Below are 23,359 nucleotides of genomic sequence, written 5' to 3' on the forward strand. Positions count from 1 at the left end.
TCCAATTGTCATAGGGACAGAAAGTGAGGTGAAATCTTCTGAACAGGGGTACAGACAGCAAAACAAATGGCACAGGGGTGTTAACCCTTCCCCATGCTATCCATAATACTTGAAAATGATTTTTTTGGCTGGAGCTAAGCTTAAAAAACATACATGTTCCGACTTACAAACAAATTCGACTTAAGAACAAACCTACAGTCCCTATCTTGTTTGTAACCCGGGGACCGCCTGTACTGAGCTCAAGAAAAACCCAAAGATCCCAGACAACACAAACAATGCTCAGGCTAACTATTACCTAGCTGCAAACAATATAAATTTTTAGGGATGGCATGGTCCGTATAGGTGCCCACCACATTGTATGGTCCGTACAGGTGCCCACCGCTACCCTTCAGATGACTGATTTCTGAATGAGCATAAATGTGGTTATTGTAGAATATTCTGTTTCGTAAAATGTCAACCAAATCCAAACCTTTCAGACTTTTGTTTTTAGAAAGGGAATCTTCTATTTGATGGATTCCCCAATGTGCTGTTATGGAAATTTATGGTCTCCTCTATGTTGGCTCATCCTGCTGGGGCCCCCGTTGTCTGTGTCTTAGGACAAGTGAAGATTTTGCTTGTTTGTTGCATAGAACTGACCGCATAAGCTGCGGACCCCAATCATTGTGAGTGTGTGTTACCATGTACTGTAGGTCCAGGGGCTGACTGGCAACTTTTGGCCTGGGGGGGGGGGGATAACCAGAGGCTCATGGTGAAGCAACTCGGCCCCCCTCCTACTCACCCTCTTCCTGGCCTCCTCCTGACCCCCATTCCAAGCTAAAGCTCCGCTCCAGGTACTCTCTACTCATTGGCCGATACCGGGTTCCTGACCTGACCAGCAGGGGGCAGTTGGGGGGAGCTGGGACAGCTTGGTCAGGGCTGCCTGGGGGAGGAGAGTTTCCAGTGGGGCATGGAACCGGCCTCTACTCAGACACAGTTTACACCATCCATGCTGGGAGGGAGGCCTGTGCCCTGTCCTCGTATTCATTCCACACTCATTAGGTCAGCGGTGGGGACTTTTTACTTCTTTTCACCAGGAATCCTTTAGGCATGTCTGTGGCAGAAGCAGTGCAGCCTTTTTACGGGGCATCAGAGCGGCCTGAGGGGCAATTGCCCCCCTGCCCCCTGGCCCAGTCCTCCCCTGTGTAGGTCCATGTTCAGGGGGTTTCCAATATCATAAATGGACCAGGAAAAGCCTGTAACCCAACAATGCACAATGTCCATAAACCATGGGTGGGGACTGACGTCAGGACCAACTTAGGAGAGCTGAGTAAGAGATGATCGCTCACATCGAAGGATGGAGCAACTGAGCTTCTGGGTTTGGAGATTTTGATACACAAAGATTAGGTGACCTGACTGGGATGTAATTGGAGTTCTAATATTAGGGCTGATAGGAAGTGCTGGTTGGACGCTGACCTAAGTAAAGAGTGTTGTTTCTTCACATCACTGGAATATAAGACCCATTTTTCCCGCAAATGAGAAGAGTGGGATGAGCCTTCAAAATGCGTTGGCCTCCATCATCTTTAAAAAACAAACAAAAAAAACCTCCACTTATTCTACAGTCAGGACGATTGTCCTTTTGTACCATTTTACAGGCCAGGGATGTACCCAGGCAGGCCAGGTTGTCTCTCTTAAGATCCGTTTCAGAACATGGTTGTCGGCATGCACAGTAGCTCACAATAGGACAGAGTGGACGCTATTATGTAAGAATAGAGAAATTCAGGAAATCCTCTCACTTCCTGTTGTGTCTCTGGGACAGGAAGTGATGAGAAATCCCCCCCCCACCCCAAATGGGACACAGGCTGCAAAATATTTAAACCTGACAAGGTTGAAATTGTAAGGAATGTCTTACCACATATGGTTTGAGGGGGACATTGCCCCACTGGACTTGACTTATGCTCGCCTCCTGCTGGAGGTTCTTGAAATGTGCATGTTTGACAGGGCAAATGTGTTTAGTTACCGCGGTTTTATGCTGTTTATGTATACTTTTATTGAAAAATCCAAAACAAAGTCATTAAATAAACCTGACAATGGTCTTTAATCTCCATTTTATCTAAAACTAAAAAAAACGTTAATTTTTTTTGTACAAAATTTCAATACACATCCTCGTCCACATCCACATCAGTACACATCCTCGTCCACATCCACATCAGTACACATCCTCGTCCACATCCACATCAGTACACATCCTCGTACACATCCTCGTCCACATCCACATCAGTACACATCCTCCTCCTCATCCACATCAGTACACATCCTCCTCCTCATCCACATCAGTACACATCCTCGTCCACATCCACATCAGTACACATCCTCGTCCACACCCACATCAGTACACATCCTCGTCCACATCAGTACACATCCTCGTCCACATCCACATCAGTACACATCCTCCTCCTCATCCACATCAGTACACATCCTCGTCCACATCAGTACACATCCTCGTCCACATCCACATCAGTACACATCCTCGTCCACATCCACATCAGTACACATCCTCGTCCTCATCCACATCAGTACACATCCTCGTCCACATCAGTACACATCCTCGTCCACATCCACATCAGTACACATCCTCGTCCACATCCACATCAGTACACATCCTCGTCCACATCCACATTAGTACACATCCTCATCCACATCCGTACACATCCACATCAGTACACATCCTCGTCCACATCCACATCAGTACACATCCTCGTCCACATCCACATCAGTACACATCCTCGTCCACATCCACATCAGTACACATCCTCGTCCACATCAGTACACATCCTCGTCCACATCCACATTAGTACACATCCACATTAGTACATGTCCTCATCCACATCAGTAAACGTCCTCATCCACATCAGTACACATCCTCGTCCACATCAGTACACATCCTCGTCCACATCAGTACACATCCTCGTCCACATCAGTACACATCCTCGTCCACATCCACATCAGTACACATCCTCGTCCACATCCACATCAGTACACATCCTCGTCCACATCCACATTAGTACACATCCTCGTCCACATCAGTACACATCCTCGTCCACATCAGTACACATCCTCGTCCACATCCACATTAGTACACATCCACATCCACATTAGTACACGTCCTCATCCACATCAGTAAACGTCCTCATCCACATTAGTACACATCCTCGTCCACATCCACATCAGTACACATCCTCGTCCACATCCATATCAGTACACATCCTCGTCCACATCCACATTAGTACACATCCTCGTCCACATCCATATCAGTACACATCCTCGTCCACATCCACATCAGTACACATACTCTTCCTCATCCACATCAGTGCACATACTCGTCCACAGCCGCATTATTACACATCCTCATCCACATCCACATCAGTACACATCCTCGTCCACATCCACATCAGTACACATCCTCGTCCACATCCACATCAGTACACATCCTCGTCCACATCCACATTAGTACACATCCTCGTCCACATCAGTACACATCCTCGTCCACATCCACATTAGTACACATCCACATCCACATTAGTACACATCCTCGTCCACATCAGTACACATCCTCGTCCACATCCATATCAGTACACATCCTCGTCCACATCCACATTAGTACACATCCTCGTCCACATCCACATCAGTACACATCCTCGTCCACATCCATATCAGTACACATCCTCGTCCACATCCACATCAGTACACATCCTCGTCCACATCCATATCAGTACACATCCTCGTCCACATCCACATCAGTACACATCCTCGTCCACATCAGTACACATACTCTTCCTCATCCACATCAGTGCACATACTCGTCCACAGCCGCATTATTACACATCCTCATCAACATCGACATCAGTACACATCCTCGTCCACATCCACATCAGTACACATCCTCGTCCACATCCACATCAGTACACATCCTCGTCCACATCAGTACACATCCTCTTTTAGAATATAGAGCATAATCCATTCTTTTCTGTTGTCTTCCGGCCGGTTACTCATCATTCTTCTCTCTTTTCTCAGGCTCCTTCCGGAACGATGGACTGAAAGCTACTGACGTCCTGCCCACACTGAAGGAGAAGGTGGCCTTTGTGTCAGGTATGGTGACCGCTCCTCCTATGTCATACATTGCCTGTTATTGGTTTTATTTGTGGCAGAAGATTGGCAGTTGATGGATTTGTGGAGGATGAAATGTAGGGTGTGAGCTGTCAGCCGGGGTATTATCAGCTGTCTTCACATTTATCTCAGATATTCCTCTTCCTCTGTTCTTAAAATTGGTTCCAGATACACGTCTACTGCGGGGTCATCAACTTCCTCTTCTACCTTCATCATCGTGTTCACAAGCATCAGATATCTGCCATGATGACTGAGCAATAGCACATTGCCATCTGCATGTGTTTGCGCACACATAATATGCTCAGTCCCAATGCATGCACTTCAGACCTCAGATCATCCTGAATGCATGCACATCAGACCTCAGATCGGCCCCAATACATGCACTTCAGACCTCAGATCATCACCAATGCATGCACATCACGCCTCCAGATCGGCCCCAATGCATGCACATCAGACCTCAGATCGGCCCCAATGCATGCACATCAGACCTCAGATCGGCCCCAATGCATGCACATCAGACCTCAGATCGGCCCCAATGCATGCACATCAGACCTCAGATCGGCCCCAATGCATGCACATCAGACCTCAGATCGGCCCCAATGCATGCACTTCAGACCTCAGATCGGCCCCAATGCATGCACTTCAGACCTCGGATTTCAGATCAGCCCCAATGCATGCATTTCAGACCTCAGATCATCCCCAATGCATGCACTTCAGACCTCAGATCATCCCCAATGCATGCACTTTAGACCTCAGATTTCAGATCAGCCCCAATGCATGTACTTGTGGGGAGGTTCGGCGTGGTGCAGCGACAGTAAACACTGAGTCCAGTTGTGGAAGCAGAACTTGTATAAACATTTGATTTCACAATTAACAACAAGCCTGGCCAGGATGGCACCCAACCGGGAACACTCGCAGGATGTGTAGTGAGGCAGGTCTCCGATGTGCTGACAACGTCTGTCTTGAGGGACGGAATGCGTCTGTTCCAAAATGGGGAGGCTTCCAGGAAGGATGGTATGTCCCTATGCTTTCCCTACTCAGCTGGAACCTCTCTCTGCAGGTTTTTACTGTCCTCGACAGACAGATTACCTGTCCCTACACTACCCACATATACGAAATGCACGCCAAGAACAGGAGCCAGGGTCTTAAATAGGCTCTGCTTGACCCAAGATGCCCACCAGAGTCACATTGGCTGGCAGCATCCAATCAGATAGCTTCCCCAGTGACCCAGAAAACCATAAAGAAACCATGTTCCTCTTGACTTCCTCCGTTGCGGTTGAGCGCCACCTACAGTGGAGAAAACAGACTGCACCTGTCTACATACTTCACGGCTTATATCAGCCCTAATGCATGAACTTAACACCTCAGATCAGCCCCAGTGTATGAAGATCAGATTTCGGACAAGCGCCAATGTATACATTTCACTAGGGATCGACCGATTATCGGTCGCCGATATGCACTTTCCCTGATATATCGGTATCGGCCCCGGAACTGGCTGATATTGCCGATATTTTTGTGACGTCATTCTGCCTTCTTAGGCCGCCTCCCTCACCTTGGACAGCCTCGTCTGGAGTCGGGACTAGTCTCGCAGGAATGTATCACAGCCATACACCCACCCACAGCAGCCCAGTGCCAGCCAGCCACCCACATCCACAAGCCCTGTACCAGGCAGCCACAGGCACTGTACCAGCGAGCCAGCCAGCCACATCCACAGGCCCTGTACCAGCCAGCCAGCCACCCACAGGCCCTGTACCAGCCAGCCAGCCACCCACAGGCCCTGTACCAGCCAGCCACCCTCAGGCCCTGTACCAGCCAGCCACCCACAGGCCCTGTACCAGCCAGCCACCCACAGGCCCTGTATCAGCCTGCCAGCCACCCACAGGCCCTGTACCAGCCAGCCACCCACAGGCCCTGTACCAACCAGCCTGCCACCCACAGCCCCTGTGCCAGCCACCCACCCACCACAGGGTGCCAGCCAGCCAGCCACCCACAGGCCCTGTACCAGCCATAGGCACTGTACCATCCAGCCGTCCACAGGCCCTGTACCAGCCAGCCACCCACCACAGGGTGCCAGCTAGCCAGCCACTCACCACAGGGTGCCAGCCAGCCATCCAGCACAGGGTGCCAGCAAGCCACCCATTAAGCATTAAACAAAAATGAACATGTTCAGTACCAGATTTGTGTCAAAAATTGTCTTTATTTTTCAAAACTTTAAATGTACAAAATATCGGCCAATACCGATACGTTGTGACCAAAATATTGGTATCGGCCCTGAAAAAACCATATCGGTCTATCCCTACACTTCACAGCTCAGACCAGCCTGTACCTGTAGGAACGCAGGGTAGGTGTGTGGGTGGGCTTCCTATGTACAACACAATGGTGTCCTCATTCCTATTCAGCCACTCAAATACAGCCAATGGCCGTTGGTGCCGCTTTGCATGCCTACATAAAAGAATACCTAAAAAAAGAAAACCTTAACGGCGGTAACCTGTGTTAGGGCTACAGAACACCTCCACCTCTCCTCCTCTCCATAATATAGAGGGGAGGGGCTTACATACACTTAAATTCTTCATTTGTTTTGCTGCAATCCCGACTTGCAGATACAAAGAAAACATCCGTAACTTTATTCGCGGGTTAATAAATTGCGGCTCGGGGTCGTTGGTTATTTGCGATTCCGCGGTCAGTTTGAAGACGTCACATGTAACATCTGGCAGGGTGAACGTTGTTATCAGTGATGTACGTTGTGGAATGAGTCCCGGCAGGACGCTGGAATCTGCAGACTTGGCACGCACTGAAGTCGTTCCATAGATAAAGCGTCAGCTGCGTTCATAGGGTACACGCTGGGATTTGGCAGACGACATTTATAGGATCTCACTTCAGTGATGAATTGGTTTTATAACCGTCAGCCTGAAATGTGCAGCATCAGAGGACAGAGTGAAATATTGGGGATAAAGCACAGGCTCCTCAAGTATCTTATAAATTGGAACCAAACATGCGCTGAGAAACTGCTGATCATTGTGAGCGCTGCCCCGTTGTGCTAGGCAAGGACAGACTCTGGAAGTATCTGTTGTGCCTCAGCTCTTTGGTCTTCCCTGACTCCTGCTCTTTGGTCCTCCCTACCCTGGCCTTGCTCTTTGGCCCTCCCTGGCCCTGCTCTTTGGCCCTCCCTGGCCCTGCTCTTTGGCCCTCCCTGGCCTTGCTCTTTGGCCCTCCCTACCCTGGCCCTGCTCTTTGGCCCTCCCTACCCTGGCCCTGCTCTTTGGCCCTCCCTACCCTGGCCCTGCTCTTTGGCCCTCCCTACCCTGGCCCTGCTCTTTGGCCCTCCCTACCCTGGCCCTCCTCTTTGGCCCTCCCTACCCTGGCCCTCCTCTTTGGCCCTCCCTACCCTGGCCCTCCTCTTTGGCCCTCCCTACCCTGGCCCTGCTCTTTGGCCCTCCCTACCCTGGCCCTGCTCTTTGGCCCTCCCTACCCTGGCCCTGCTCTTTGGCCCTCCCTACCCTGGCCCTGCTCTTTGGCCCTCCCTACCCTGGCCCTGCTCTTTGGCCCTCCCTACCCTGGCCCTGCTCTTTGGCCCTCCCTACCCTGGCCCTGCTCTTTGGCCCTCCCTACCCTGGCCCTGCTCTTTGGCCCTCCCTACCCTGGCCCTGCTCTTTGGCCCTCCCTACCCTGGCCCTGCTCTTTGGCCCTCCCTACCCTGGCCCTGCTCTTTGGCCCTCCCTACCCTGGCCCTGCTCTTTGGCCCTCCCTACCCTGGCCCTGCTCTTTGGCCCTCCCGGCCCCGCTCTTTGGCCCTCCCGGCCCCCGCTCTTTGGCCCTCCCGGCCCCCGCTCTTTGGCCCTCCCGGCCCCCGCTCTTTGGCCCTCCCGGCCCCCGCTCTTTGGCCCTCCCGGCCCCCGCTCTTTGGCCCTCCCGGCCCCCGCTCTTTGGCCCTCCCGGCCCCCGCTCTTTGGCCCTCCCGGCCCCCGCTCTTTGGCCCTCCCTACCCCGGCCCCCGCTCTTTGGCCCTCCCTACCCCGGCCCCCGCTCTTTGGCCCTCCCTACCCCGGCCCCCGCTCTTTGGCCCTCCCTACCCCGGCCCCCGCTCTTTGGCCCTCCCTACCCCGGCCCCCGCTCTTTGGCCCTCCCTACCCTGGCCCTCCCTGTGACGTACGCAGGTATCAGATCCCTGCCCTCCTCACTAACCCGTGACAAAGGACCAGCCAATCTCACGCCCCACTGTACTTAACAATGGCACTCTTCGCTGCACCCTGCACAAAGATTTTCCAGCTCGTGTGACCACAATCTAGGTGCCAACAGCCTGAGAGCGATTGTCACTGGGCTAATTAAGCAATTAACTCTTCAACTGCCACCAACCGCTCTGGGAAACTCTTTTTTTAGCAATACCAATTATGATTTTAGAATAATCGTCTGTAACACACACTGTCAACATAGACAGGGATGTTCATAGGATTTATTCTATACAGTAGCACTCTTCAAGGACCAGGTTCTTTGTTAGCTTGCATTAAGAGCTTAGGGACAAGATTTAACACTTTATCATATATGGTTTTAATAATAAAAAGGTCAAAGTTGGTGCAAATAAAATATTTACAAAAAAAAAGATGTTCCAAAGAAATAGACCTAATTCAGCAATAGAAAAATAAGGTAGAATTGAGGGGGAAGAATACTTGCAGTCAATGTCCTGGGTGTTATCAGAGTTCAGTCGATGAGCCAGGTGTTATCGGTTCTCAAACTTGACAGATGTTCCTGCTTTGATGGTAAAGGAGAATTCCCAACTGGTTAGGCATCTTCCTTTATCTCTGAGGGGTGTTGACAGATGCCCCTGGCCAATAAAACAGAGTGTCAATAGGCTGTCCTGGGTTTATGACAATATCGGGTTCCCCCCTTATGGACAGTTTTATACCACTATTCATATCTTCCAATATGTACCGGTTGCATTCTTCAAACTGATAGATTATTGTTCAGCATTGAATTTCGCGTACAGGTCACGTTCCTGTCTGAGTTTATGAATCGTGTGTGGATTTGTTACGTATTGAATTGGACAGAGCTCTATGATTGCCTTTTACGATCCCCACTAGTTCTGGGTATCCCTAATGGATTTGGTCATAGTTTTACGAAAGGCCTGGACAGCAGAAACAAACATCCTGCCAGGACTCAATTAGCTGTTTTCAGCTCTGCACAGGCCTAAGCACTGGTCTCTGATGTCAATGAGTTGAGATAACCTCTCTTGTAAAACCTATGCATTCCATGAATTAGAGGAGGAGGGAGGGGGAGGACCACTGCGGCAATGTATAACGGTTCTGCAAGACTGTCATGGCTGATCTATGATAACTGAACAACATGGTCGCTTGCTACAGCTTTTCGTGTGTCCAGTGCGTGATATCATTACACTCCCTACTCTGACCCCGCTCTCTGGCCCTCCCTACTCTGACCCCACTCTCTGGCCCTCCCTACTCTGACCCCACTCTCTGGCCCTCCCGGCCTCGACCCCTCTCTCTGGCCCTCCCGGCCTCGACCCCTCTCTCTGGCCCTCCCGGCCTCGACCCCTCTCTCTGGCCCTCCCGGCCTCGACCCCTCTCTCTGGCCCTCCCGGCCTCGACCCCTCTCTCTGGCCCTCCCGGCCTCGACCCCTCTCTCTGGCCCTCCCGGCCTCGGCCCCTCTCTCTGGCCCTCCCGGCCACGGCCCCGCTCACTGTCCCTCCCGGCCTCGACCCCTCTCTCTGGCCCTCCAGGCCTCGACCCCTCTCTCTGGCCCTCCAGGCCTCGACCCATCTCTCTGTCCCTCCCGGGCCTCGACCCATCTCTCTGTCCCTCCCGGGCCTCGGCCCCGCTGTCTGTCCCTCCCGGGCCTCGGCCCCGCTGTCTGTCCCTCCCGGGCCTCGGCCCCGCTGTCTGTCCCTCCCGGGCCTCGGCCCCGCTGTCTGTCCCTCCCGGGCCTCGGCCCCGCTGTCTGTCCCTCCCGGGCCTCGGCCCCGCTGTCTGTCCCTCCCGGCCTCGGCCCTGCTGTCTGTCCCTCCCGGCCTCGGCCCCGCTGTCTGTCCCTTCCGGCCTCGGCCCCGCTGTCTGTCCCTCCCGCTCTCTGTCCCTCCCGGCCTCGGCTCCGCTCTCTGTCCAGTGCATAATATCATTACACTCCCTACTCTGACCCCGCTCTCTGGCCCTCCCTACTCTGACCCCACTCTCTGGCCCTCCCGGCCTCGACGCCTCTCTCTGTCACTCCCGGCCTCGGCCCCGCTCTCTGTCACTCCCGGCCTCGGCCCCGCTCTCTGTCACTCCCGGCCTCGGCCCCGCTCTCTGTCACTCCCGGCCTCTGCCCCGCTCTCTGTCCCTCCTGGCCTTGACCCGGCTCTCTGTCCCTCCCGGCCTCGACCTGGCTCTCTGTCCCTATATTTTCGCACTAATGGTGTAATACTGTAACTTCCTTGTGAATGGATATCATTAATTTCATGTAATGTTAATAAATCCTGGAGCTCTCACATTGACCCCATTTGGCTCCTCCGGTCACATCTGCCACCAGTGGTCACTCCTCCGTGGTCAATCCCTGCACTCCTGTGTCTCTTCCATCCTTGTGTTTGGTTGAAGTGTCCCGACCTCTCCGCCATGTCTGCGTGCCAACAGAGGAGATGGTAATGGGCGGAGCTTCGGTTTTAGACCTTTATCATTCAGAATATTGATTTAGTAATAGAAATTAAAAACCAAAAGGAGTTATTTTGCCGCTCTTTATAAATGGGCAAAAATATAAAAAAAAAAAAACAAGCCAACTCTGACTATGGGAACCGCTGGCAACAAAAGTGAGTACACCCCTAAGTGACAATGTCAAAATTGGGCCCAATTAGCCATTTTCCCAGAGGTTGTCTTGGGGAAATAGATGTATGAGTGCTGCCAGCATTGCTGCAGAGATTGAAGGGGTGGGGGGTCAGTCTGTCAGTGCTCAGACCATACGCCGCACACTGCATCAAATTGGTCTGCATGGCTGTCGTCAAATACCACCAAAAGAAAGTTCTATTTGTGGGGAAAAAAGGATATCAATTGTATTAGGGTACAGCGTTGCACGACCACGCAATTGTCAGTTAAAGTAACGCAGTGCAGAATCGCAAAAAATGGCCTGGTCATTAGGGGTGAAATCCTTCCGGTCCAGAAGTAATTAATAAATAATTTTTAATTTTCTCATATAATCTTTGTGCCGCGGACGTTTTGTTTTATTCTTGCGGGTTTTGCTTTATAAATGGCCGGCGTAGCGGCCACCATGACGGTCTCGGGATATTCTCCGTCCCGCAGACTGCGCTGACCCCGCAAAAGCCGAGTTTTTCTTTTTACTACAATTCCAAGAAATAAATCCTTCTGATTGGTCGCTGTGGGGTTCCTGCGCTCAGCGTGGGGTTCTAATATCTCCTCCAGGTCCGGCATCAATCGCCCGCCGTCCGCCTGGAGCTCGCAATCCACGTTATCTATTTAGCCAGATGTGGCGGTTAAATAACCTGCTGTAATCGCGGATAATCTAGTAATCCCCCACAGGCTGCGCACTTCAGATGCTTCTGCCGGCTTTTTGTTTGGATTACACCGCCAGGCCGATCGCCTCGTACAAAACCGCCATTGTGGCAGCAGCTCAGCGAGGTTAACCCCTGATTTGCTGGATTCCGAGTCGCATATAGTTATCGTGACATTCCCAGGTGTCAGCAGCAGTGTTAAATCTGCCCCCCAGCCCCCCCCCGGCTCCCCCTTCAGTCTTGCACAGGAGGAGCGGCTCCTCTCCTGGACTGACATAACTTCCTCTGATTTCACATTGTGAGCTTCTCATAGGGGGACCTGGGAACTCAAAATATATGCAGAATAAAATTTATTAATAAATTGCCATCAACCTTTTCTTCAAAAACTTTATTGAAACTGTCTGTCCTTGAGTTTAGATTATGGGTCTCCAAACTTTCTAAACAAAGGGCCAGTTTACTGTCCTTCAAACTTTAGGAGGGCCAGAATTTGGCCAGTGGGAGTAGAAAATGTCCTGGTGTCAGTGGGAGGAAACAGCGTCCCCACTTTGGTATCAGTGGGAGGAATAGTGCCCCATCATTGGTGTCAGTGGGAGGAATAGTGCCCCACTTTGGTATCAGTGGGAGGAATAGTGCCCCATCATTGGTGTCAGTGGGAGGAATAGTGCCCCATCATTGGTGTCAGTGGGAGGAATAGTGCCCCATCATTGGTGTCAGTGGGAGGAATAGTGCCCCATCATTGGTGTCAGTGGGAGGAATAGTGCCCCATCATTGGTATCAGTGGGAGGAATAGTGCCCCATCATTGGTGTCAGTGGGAGGAATAGTGCCCCATCATTGGTATCAGTGGGAGGAATAGTGCCCATCATTGGTGTCAGTGGGAGGAATAGTGGCCCATCATTGGTGTCAGTATGAGGAAACAGCGTCCCCACTTTGGTGTCAGTGGGAGGAATAGTGCCCCATCATTGGTGTCAGTGGGAGGAATAGTGCCCCGTCATTGGTGTCAGTGGGAGGAATAGTGCCCCATCATTGGTGTCAGTGGGAGGAAACAGCGTCCCATCATTGGTGTCAGTGGAAGGAATAGTGTCCCATCGTTGGTGTCAGTGGGGGGAATAGTGCCCCGTCATTGGTGTCAGTGGGAGGAATAGTGTCCCATCATTGATGTCAGTGGAAGGAATAGTGTCCCATCATTGCTGTCAGTGGGAGGAGTAGTTTCCCATCATTCAGCTTCGGGTGTGGCTGCAGGAAGGTTCTCTGGCTGTGTGTCTGGAGCTGCTCCAGGTGATCTGTTTGAGAGGGGAGTCTGGTAAAATCTCTCCCAGCTCTCCTGGCCCCTATCTGGGGAGGCCATGCAGGCCAGCAGGGCCTCTCCTGCTGGAGGCTCTCAGCCATCCCCTGGGCTGATGAATGACATACCTGCTCCTGGACAAGCCATGGCTGGGGATCTCTCTGCCCCTGGTGAGGATGAGGATACCGAGTCCATTCGGGAGCGAGTGGTGGCCGGGATCAAGGTCCTGAATAGGGAGAGAGACCAGCTCTACAAACTGAGAGCGGAGTTAAAGCGTCTGCGAAAGCAACGTGAAGGTTTGTACAGCCGCAACCGTGGATCTATGGATCCGGAAATCCAGTTGGCAAAGGTCCGGGTTCAACACCAGGAAACCATTGTGGCCATGATGGAAGGTAAAGAGGGGCCCTTTAAGGAAAAGTTTTGCAATGACCGCAGATTTGCAAGGATGGCAAAGATGGAGGTGGACGAGGAGACCCCCAGTTCTGACCCCCTGACCCCCCAAGGTGAGGTAAGCAACCCGTTGCCTTCTCAGGGCTCAGGAGGCATGCTGACAGTGATCCAGGCAGTGGAGTCTCCATTACGGGCGGATCAGCTGGTGTTTGGTGAGGAGAACTTTCCTGATAATGTGCCTGATAAGGTAAAACCTAGCAAGTCCCAAGTGACTGATAAAACTATTTTTGTGCCATTTAACACCTTGGCTAATACTGATGTTTTGCCCAATGACACCCAGGCTGGTAATATTATATCCAGCAATACTTCAGCTGCTGATGTTTCCACTGAGGAAAAATTGCGTTTAAAAAATGACATTGCAGCAAAGGAACTACAAGAGCCAGAACAACCCGTTAACCCCCCTTTTGCTGAGTCAAAGGCTGTTTGTCCAGTCACAGCTGCTGTCTCTATACTGCAGCATCAGGACACCTGTGGTACTACAGCAGAAACTGTGATAGTGAATACTGATTGTGACATTTCTTCCAGCACAGCTGTTCCTAATAATAATACTAATGTGTGTTTAATGGACAATCCTGCTGGCTCAGTACAAGCAGTTAATAATAAGGATAATAATAATAATGTACCAGCTAAAGTTACATCGGTGTGGGGTCTTGGCCCTGATAAGCCCTCTTTTGCTCAGGTGGTACGCTCTGCGCCTGGTAATGTTATTAAGCCAGGGCTGCAGCCAATGAGGAACCCTGCTTCCAGGCAGAGATTTACACCACAAACTGCCACTTTGAGCACCCCTGGTTCCGGTCTTGGGTCTCTGGCTTCTGCTGGGGGTCCAAGACGTAATGTCGTTATACTTAAATGGGAAGGTGGTGCAGTCTCTCCAGCACGGCGTGTGGTGGTGGATATGATTTTGGAGATGGGCTTTGGGGCGAATGACCTTTATGCCCTAATACACGTAGCTGGGAGCCGGGAGTACACAATCAGCTTCACCAGGCCGGAGGGTCTTGACCTGTTCTGGGAACGATATGAAGCTCGGTGCAGGTCAAGACCCGAATGGGAAGATCTGGCACCAGTTGCTGTTTCGCAGAGATCAACGGTTAAAAAAATAACCATCATCCTCAATAATGAGAGTGTTCCTGCTCGGGACCTAGAGGTCTGGTTAAGGAACTATGGTGAGGTTTTGACAAGGCTAGAAAAAATCCTTGATGAACGTGACATCTGGACCGGGGGTTGGTCAGTAACGGTCAGGTTGGCCAGGGATGGGAATGTTGTCCGTCACCTGCCCTCCTCGGCTTTCATAGGGAGGGATAGGATGACTATTTTTTATCCTGGTCAGCCAAAGCTATGTCACCGCTGTGGAGAAAAGGGGCATTTTAGCTCCTCCTGTTCAGCCTTAATATGTTCAGTATGTCGGGGACAGGGTCATGTGGCCAGGGACTGTACCCAGGCGATAAGGTGCAACCTGTGCCTGCGCCTTGGCCACCCCTACAGCCGATGTCCGGAGGCCTGGCACAACATGGAGAAGGAGGTAGTAGATGAGCTGTTGAGGCTGGACGGGATGGAGGATGAGGCCCCTGGTGTACCATCCTCCTCAGCGGTGACTGACCCCCCAGGTCCTGTTCAGGATCCCTCCCCAGTTTCTGTGGCCAACCCTCCTGTGTCTGTAGGTATTCCTTCTGTGACTGTCTCTGTGTCCCCCCAGCCTAATGTACCCGCTCCTCTTGTGTCAGAACCTTCTAAGTCTGTGCCCCCCGAGTCAGTCTTGCCCCATGAGTCATCCCCTCCTAGGTCTGACTTAAGGGAAGGTCCCCCCCCACCAGGAGTGGTAGAGGGTACCAAAAAGGGTGCTGCGGTTTCCTCTGTAAAGAAGTCTTCTGTGAAGACTTCAAAAAAGAAGAAAACAAGAGATAACATCTCTGAATCTGACCTGCAGTACCTGGAGGAGAGAAGGAGGGTTGTGAGGCGAAAGAGACAGGCGGTGAGGACGGGACAGGGACAGGATGCCCCAGTGTCTGTCCCCAACCGTTCTAGGGCTTCTGCATGGGATATCTCCACATCTGGAGCTTCTTCTGAGCAAAATTCTGATTCAGAAATGGAATTGGAGGAGGCCTCAAGAAAGAGAGAGGCTTCTGGTGATGAGCAGCAGAGGGGAGCTAAGAAGCAATCCACCCAATAACCCAAATGGCGGTTCCCCCTCCGTTAAAAGTGGTGACAATAAATGTTGCCAGCATTAAGTCGGTAAGAGCTCGTTCTATGGCCTTCTTTTTGTTCAGCCAATTAGATGCTGAAATTTTATTTTTGCAGGAGACTAGGCTCACCTCCTTGGCAGATATTCATATGGCCAAGAGAGAGTGGAGGTATGGTCCATCTTACTGGTCTCTTGCGGCCGAGCCTTACGGCGGGGTGGCGGTGTTGTTTAAAACCGGCATGGTAACTGTCCGGCGGGTTATTGAGGTGGAGATTGGGAGATGTATGGTCTTAGACGTTCTTGTGGGAGGGCAGGACCTGCGCCTAATTAATATTTATGGGCCACACACAAAGTGGGACAGGAAATGCCTTTTTACAAGGATCAAGCCATTTCTTTTTACATCCCGGCAAGTGGTTTTTGGAGGTGACTTTAATACTGTGACTAGGCCCAAGGACAGGAAGGACTTCAATGACAGGCTGGGATATGATAGCGTTTTTTTAAATAGTATGGTTAGGGATGCTGGTCTTGTGGATGTGCACATTAAGCACCTTCCGGATGACACAGGGTTCACATTTCATCGAGGTAATAGTCAGAGTAGAATAGATAGGTTTTTTTTGAAGGAGGCCTCTGCTTTCTCACCCCCAGTGGTGCAGGCAGTGGAGTTCTCTGATCACTGTATGCTATCTGTGGTCTTGAATGCTTCAGACTTCCCTCAGAGGGGCAAAGGCATCTGGAGATTAAATTCGACTCTCCTTGAGGAAGAACATGTTAGACAATCCTTTGAGGAATTCTTTCAGGCACAGGTGACCATCCTGGACTTTTGTAGCAGCAAGGCTGAGTGGTGGGAGCTGACCAAAAAGAGGATTGCTGGATTCTTCAGGGGCCTAGCCAATAAAAAACAGTTTAATAGATACATGACCTACCAACGTTTGCGGAGGAAGCTGGATATTCTTGTCTCAAGAGGAGGAGATCCTGGGGCAATCTCTGAAGTGAAAATCCTCCTCAGGAAGTGTCAATATGACCGGCATACCTCTTTGGTTCTGGAGAGGGACTATGGGAAATACCACTCGCCTGACCCTTACCAGAACTGCAAACAGGGTGTAGCTGTTAAGATGGTCGTTGGCCTTAAGGATAGTACAGGTTCCTTGACAAAGTCCAGGTCAGGGATCCTGGAGGTCGTGAGGTCTTTTTATGCTGAACTTCTTGGGAGGAAAGAGCTTGACCGAGACAAGATGGAAAGCTTTTTGGACTCTACTCCAGGTCTAAATTGTGGAGATGTCCTCTTGATGAATTTGACAGAAGAGATCACAGTTGAAGAGGTGACGAGGGCAATTGAACAGCTTGCCATCAAAAAGTCACCTGGACCGGATGGTCTGACGGCTGAGTTTTACAAAGCCTTTAAGTCTATTCTGGCCCCACATTTGGTAGAGATTTTTAACAGTTGTCTTGCTGAGGGGGTGCTTATCCCTTCCATGAGACTCTCAGCTGTGATTCTTCTTTCAAAAGGTAAAGATCCTTCGATGATTGAGAATTGGCGCCCCATCAGCCTTCTCAATGTCGATAGAAAGGTGCTGGCGAAGATACTTTTCTGGCGCCTATCGGCAGTAGCAGAGTCTTTGCTTTCTCGCCATCAGCACTGTTCGATCCAGGGTAGGAGCACCTTCACAGCGGTTTTAGCTGTCCGGGAGGCCTTGGAGCAGTGCAGGGCTGCAGGCTGGGGAAAGTATTTACTGGCATTGGATCAGGCAAAGGCTTTCGATCGTGTCAACCATGAGTACCTGTGGTTGCTCTTTAGTAAGTACGGTCTGCCGGGTGGTTTTGTCGATTGGTTAAAAGTCTTGTATAAGGGGGCAGAAAGCTTCCCTCTTGTTAATGGTTGGGTTGGACAGTCCTTTGAGGTTGGTTCTGGGGTGCGCCAGGGTTGTCCCCTGAGTCCCCTGCTCTATGTGTTTGCAATCGACCCCTTCATCAGGAGGCTAGAGAGCAGCATGTTGTGTGGGGTACCAGTGGGAATCCCGGGTGAGCCGCCTTTGAGGGTTGTTGCCTATGCGGATGATGTGTCAGTGATTGTCACTGGGACAGATGAAGCGGAGGAGGTGGTCTCTCTGACATCACGGTACTCTGAAGCATCAGGCTCCAAGATCAATCAGGAAAAGAGTGAAGTTTTTTGGATGGGAAAGGAAGGTGAGGGGTTTGATCTCCCGGACACCTTTCCAGTGCCCCAGGAAAATATTAAGATATTAGGCATTGAATTTGGACCTGGCGATTATGGCCTCAAAAACTGGGAAGGCAGGCTGGAAGTTGCCAATACTAAGGTGGTCAACTGGAAGAGATGGAAGTTATCTCTGAGGGAAAGGGTTGATCTGATTAAGACTTACCTGATACCGATCTTCTTGTATGTCAGCCCTGTCTGCATCTTGCCAGTGTCTCTCTATGCTAGGATCTATAGTGTGTTCTTCCAGATGCTGTGGGGGAACAGACTGAACCCCATCAAGAGGAATGTCACCTATCTATCCAGGAGGGAGGGTGGCTTAGGTATGGTCAACCCCGTTCTTTTCTTTTCACTGCTATTTCTCAAGTTTAACATTGGTAGTATGCTTACAGTGGAACCTCCTGGATGGGCAGGCATGTTTAGATCTTGGTTTAGGCCTTTTCTGCGACTTTGGGAAGAAGGTGGCCAAGTGAAGAATCTCAGGGGTCATCGTGGTCAGCTCCCAGCCTATGTCGCTCCGTGTTTGAAGTTACTGCGGCAGTGGCGACTGTCGGCTGAAGATCTCAGATCCGCTCCGAGGAAAGTCCTTATGAGCCGAGTCTTGAGCGAAGTCTTTCATGACCCACTGGCCTTAAGGGATTGCCCAGGCCCAATTTTGAGGGAAGGGTTAAGACTGATTAATTTGGCTAGAGTCCCCCTTAAATTCAGGGATCTGGCCTGGTTGTGCTTCCACGGGAGGCTCTATGTTCGGGGCAATTTGAAATTCCGCAGTGGGATGGATCGTGGTTGTCCTCGGGAGGAATGTACAGGTGAGGAGGAGACTATGGACCATTTTTTGCTTCGTTGCCCTTTTAACATAGAGGTATACAAACAGGTTGGGCGGGCCCTCGGTGTTCCTTTCCTCTCCAGGCTGGGTTATGCTGAGTGGGTGTACGGAGCATTCAATACTGGTGGGGGCTTTTGTTTGGATACACTTTTTTTAGTTAGTTTAATAGTCCGTTATTACACCTGGAACGCACGGTGTCAGGTCACCCTTCGGCGTAAAATCCTTCCTGTTCAGGTGGTGGTGTGTGACATTCTGCATGAGGTGGGGAAGATTCGGGCGCTTGAGAGAGACAAGTGGGGTCAGAGGGCTTGGCTGAAGGCGTGGAGGGGTTTCAAGCCTCCCTGACTGCCAGGAGTCTCTTTCCCGGGTGTGGCTTTCTGTCTCTTATCACCCTAGATTTTTTCTTAATGCTCAGTTTTTGATAAATGGCTGCATACATAGGTGATGGGTTGTGCCTCTTAGGCCCTCTCTGCTGCTTTATGTAAATAGTTTTCTAAAAATGTTGGAAGTGGATTATGTATATATTGTATATATTCTGCACATGGATGTGTATTCCTTTGTTTTCTGTTGGAATATTGTACTATAGTTATGTTTTTTACTTTTGTATAAAATATGTTGCTTGATTCTTTTCAATAAAAGATCAATAGTGCCCCATCATTGGTGTCAGTGGGAGGAATAGTGCCCCATCATTGGTGTCAGTGGGAGGAATAGTGCTCCGGTGTCAGTTGCAGGAGCTATGCCTCATTGTTGCTGATAGTGGGGGGGTAATATTGCCCAAAGGTACAGATAAAGGCAAGCAGAGGGCCGCAGTTTGGACACCGAAGGGTTGGACAGACATTAAATGTTGATGCTTTTTGAAAATAGATTGAATTTAGATTTTGTGAATGGAAAAGGACATTCCATGGATACTTTACAATTATTTGAACTCTAACAATCAATTGATCTGGCAGCTGATAGATTACGTGCGTTCATATCTGCGATTCCCGTATACAAGCGCTGGGAAATCGCCGGGGAGGTTTGTGGTTTTCGTGTCTCAGAAGAAATCTCATTCCTTTTACACATTTATTGAATTATCCACATGAAGGGGAAAAAAAAATAAAAACATTTCCTGTAGAAATGCAGTCTGGTGTGGGGCCCGGGGCCCTGGAGGAATCGCTGCATTCTCTCGCAGTAGGGGGGGGGCAGCACGCGGGGGTCCCGGGACGCAGAATATAGATCTATAATAAAGCTGATTTGGCTGCGTGTTGCTGGAACTAACGAGCGTAAAAACCACTTTACAGAGGAGAGGAAAAGGGCGGCAACTGGGGCCAACAGGCGGCTCCGGGAACTGGAGGGACTCCAAACACAGGTCCTAAAAATAGCAAAAAGTCTGAAAGATCCAAAAATAGAACGAGGGGGAACGTCGATCGGCTCGGATTATTCCTTTATGTAAGAAGGAAGGAGAAATGAGTCGGACGATTGTTCAGGATAGGGAGGCAGAGAAATGGCCGATTCATTGTGGTGTTGCTGCCGGTACGAGAGGCTCGGGGAGAAGCAGTCAGTCCATAGTGAAGGGGGGGGATTCCCGGGGGGCCGAGTGTACATCATCAGTCCATAGCCGAGGGGAGGGGATTCTCGGGGGGCCGAGTGTACATCAGTCCATAGCCGAGGGGGGTTTCCCGGGGGGCCGAGTGTACATCTTCAGTCCAAAGCGGAGGGGGGGGGGATTCCCGGGGGGGCCAAGTGTACATCCTCAGTCCATCGTGTAGGGGGGTATTCCCAGAGGGCCGAGTGTACGTCATCAGTCCATAGCAGGCGGGGGGGATTCCTAGGGGGCTGAGTGTACATCATCAGTCCATAGTGGAGGGGGGGATTCCCGGGGGGCCGAGTGTACATCATCAGTCCATAGTGGAGGGGGGTATTCCCAGAGGGCCGAGTGTACGTCATCAGTCCATAGCAGGCGGGGGGGGGGATTCCTAGGGGGCTGAGTGTACATCATCAGTCCATAGTGGAGGGGGGGATTCCCGGGGGGCCGAGTGTACATCATCAGTCCATAGCGGAGCGGGTGGGGGGATTCCCAGGGGGTTGAGTCTACATCATCAGTCCATAGCGGAGGGGGGATTCCCGGGGGGCCGAGTGTACATCCTCAGTGCATAGCGGAGGGGGGTTTCCCGGGGGGCCGAGTGTACATCCTCAGTCCATAGCGGGAGGAGGGGGGATTCCCGGGGGGCCGAGTGTACATCCTCAGTCCATAGCGGGAGGAGGGGGGATTCCCGAGAGGGCCAAGTGTACATCATCAGTCCATAGCGGAGGGGGGATTTCCAGGGGGCCGAGTGTACATCATCAGTCCATAGCGGAGGGGGGAAATTCCCAGGGGGCCGAGTGTACATCATCAGTCCATAGCGGAGGGGGGAAATTCCCAGGGGGCCGTGTACATCCTCAGTCCATAGCGGCGGAGGGGGGGGATTCCCCGAAGGCCGAGTGTACATCATCAGTCCTTAGCGGAGGGGGGGGGAAATTCCCAGGGGGCCGAGTGTACATCATCAGTCCATAGCGGAGGGGGGAAATTCCCAGGGGGCCGTGTACATCCTCAGTCCATATCGGAGGGGGGGGATTCCCTGGGGGCCGAGTGTACATCATCAGTCCATAGTGGAGGGGGAATTCCCAGGGGGCCGAGTGTACATCATCAGTCCATAGCGGAGGGGGGGGGGGGGGGATTCCCCGGGGGCCGAGTGTACATACTCAGTCCATAGCGGAGGGGGGATTATATAATGTCCAGTGAGTCTCTTTTTGTAATTTTATTGTCTGGGTGCTCTTATGATCCGCTGGAGCTCTTCTTCCCCACTCCGAGCACTGGTGAGGGAGGGGCCGAGTCAGCCAGGAGGGGAGGAGAAAATCTCCAGCGGGTCACGTGAGCGCCCAGCGGCGCTGTAGATCAGGTGTTTTAGACAAAGTTACAAAAGGAGACTCACTGGACATTATATAATCTTTTTGCAAAACGGATTATATATTAAGGACTTTATTAGGGCTTATTTTTGGGGAAAGGCGGTATACTAGGGAGGTCACCCCAAGCTAAGGGCCGCTTCACACCACAATTTCTGCATTTCAGATGCGTTTCTGCATGCACATTTTGTGGTGCAGTTTTGATGCATTCCATTGCATTTTTTCCCTGCCTTTTTTTTCCCTTCATCTGGATTGAGGACATGCATTCCGGTGCATTTGTGATGCGTTTTGCCATGTTCTGGATGCGTTCCATACAAAAAAAATTCAACATGTTCTGCTTTTGTTGACTGTAAAGAAACGCACTGCACTGGTGTATATATATATATATATATTCCCTACATTCACGTGTTCACATGAGGTCCAAACCCCAGTGCTTGACCTCCACCAATAGGGCAATACACTCTCACCTTCTATGTTGGACTTACACAGAAATAGGTCTATTGTGCTTTATTCTTTGAGTTTTTGGAACTCTTCCTCTGGCTCTTAGCAGCTACTTCACACCGTAGATAACCTTGGGGAGACACTCTTAGACAACTTGCTTCTCAGTGCTATAACTTTGCAACTCCTTTTCCAGCCCTTTACAGCTACTTCACACTTCAGGCCCCTCCAGTAGCTTGCAAATATTATGGCTCAAAAGAAGCGGAGAGAAGTCGTAGTGCTCCCCGTGTAAAATAACAAAACTTTTATTACAATCAACTTATGCATTCACAAGTTTAAAACCACATTGAGCATTCATCAAACCAGGAAAATGACACCTTCTCGCCACACTTCCAGTCCGCACGTGCCCAGAAGTGATGTCACTGGATCCACCCACGCATTAAGTCACTGGTCACATGACTAGTGACGCAACGCGTGGGTGAAGCCAGTGACATCACTTAAATACGTGAATCACTTGAATAAATCACTTTAAATACGTGAATGTCAATCACCAGGGCAGGCATCAGAAATTTTGGGATCCCTTACACAGCTTTAGGTGTGGGCCCCTATGGACAGGGCCCCCCCACTGGCCATACCACCGAGTCTTTTAGTGCACCCAATCTCATTTTAAGTGTATTCCAAGTCATCAGCGCTTTCCAGATTTAACAGTAAGGAATTATATTTTGTCTGAAAAATATGAACAACATATGAGTATTGCTGCGCTTTGGGCAAATAAAAAATCATAAACAAGGCGAAAAGCAGCTACCACAGATCTCAATTCTAGAAATGGATCAATAAAGCATATATAGTAAAAGTGTAGCGCTGATCATAGTATGGTGTATGTCCACATACACCATACCATATGCCGCGTCTCCTTGTGGTGGCTAGCGCCGCCGTAGGCTCCTCCCAACGCGTTTCGTCATAGGCTGACGTCAAGGACGTCAGCCTATGACGAAACGCGTCGGGAGGAGCCTATGGCGGCGCTAGCCACCACGAGGAGACGCGGCAGCGATCTTGTTGGCGGTATACATGGAAGCGGACCGCAGCTTACAGGGGACTTCCACTCTGCCTTGAACACTCGACCACCATGTAAGCAGTACTATTTTTTTGGGTGCAATAAACATACACTTACATAAAACGCTATGAGGATACCTTTGTTTTATCTTACCTGGGCATTTGCTTTTACGGAGGAGTGTTGATGTGATCATACATGTGAATGCTGGACATGACCTTTGTAATGAGGGTCCATGTCATCTGGTAAGAGGCGGTGTGTCTTCTAGCTTGGTGGTGGTTGTGGACTTTTCACCTTTGCACAATTTTGAGTGGAGTGGACACTTCCAGTTTGTGGACTTTCCCCTACATGTGGACTTACACCATACTGTT

General features: G+C 50.9%; 1 protein-coding gene across 7 annotated transcripts in view; it reads left to right on the plus strand.

Moving 5' to 3' along the window:
• KALRN (kalirin RhoGEF kinase) overlaps positions 1-23,359 on the plus strand; it is a 530,952-nt gene that overhangs the window by 129,389 nt on the left and 378,204 nt on the right. For all 7 annotated transcript variants that reach the window (XM_082262172.1, XM_082262174.1, XM_082262176.1 and 4 more), the window contains exon 2: positions 4,051-4,125. In XM_082262172.1, coding sequence (XP_082118298.1) covers positions 4,051-4,125 — 75 coding nt within the window. The remainder of the gene's footprint in view (positions 1-4,050; positions 4,126-23,359) is intronic.

Source organism: Pelophylax lessonae, assembly GCF_965119305.1.
Source record: "Pelophylax lessonae genome assembly, chromosome: 6".
Classification (NCBI taxonomy): domain Eukaryota; kingdom Metazoa; phylum Chordata; class Amphibia; order Anura; family Ranidae; genus Pelophylax; species Pelophylax lessonae.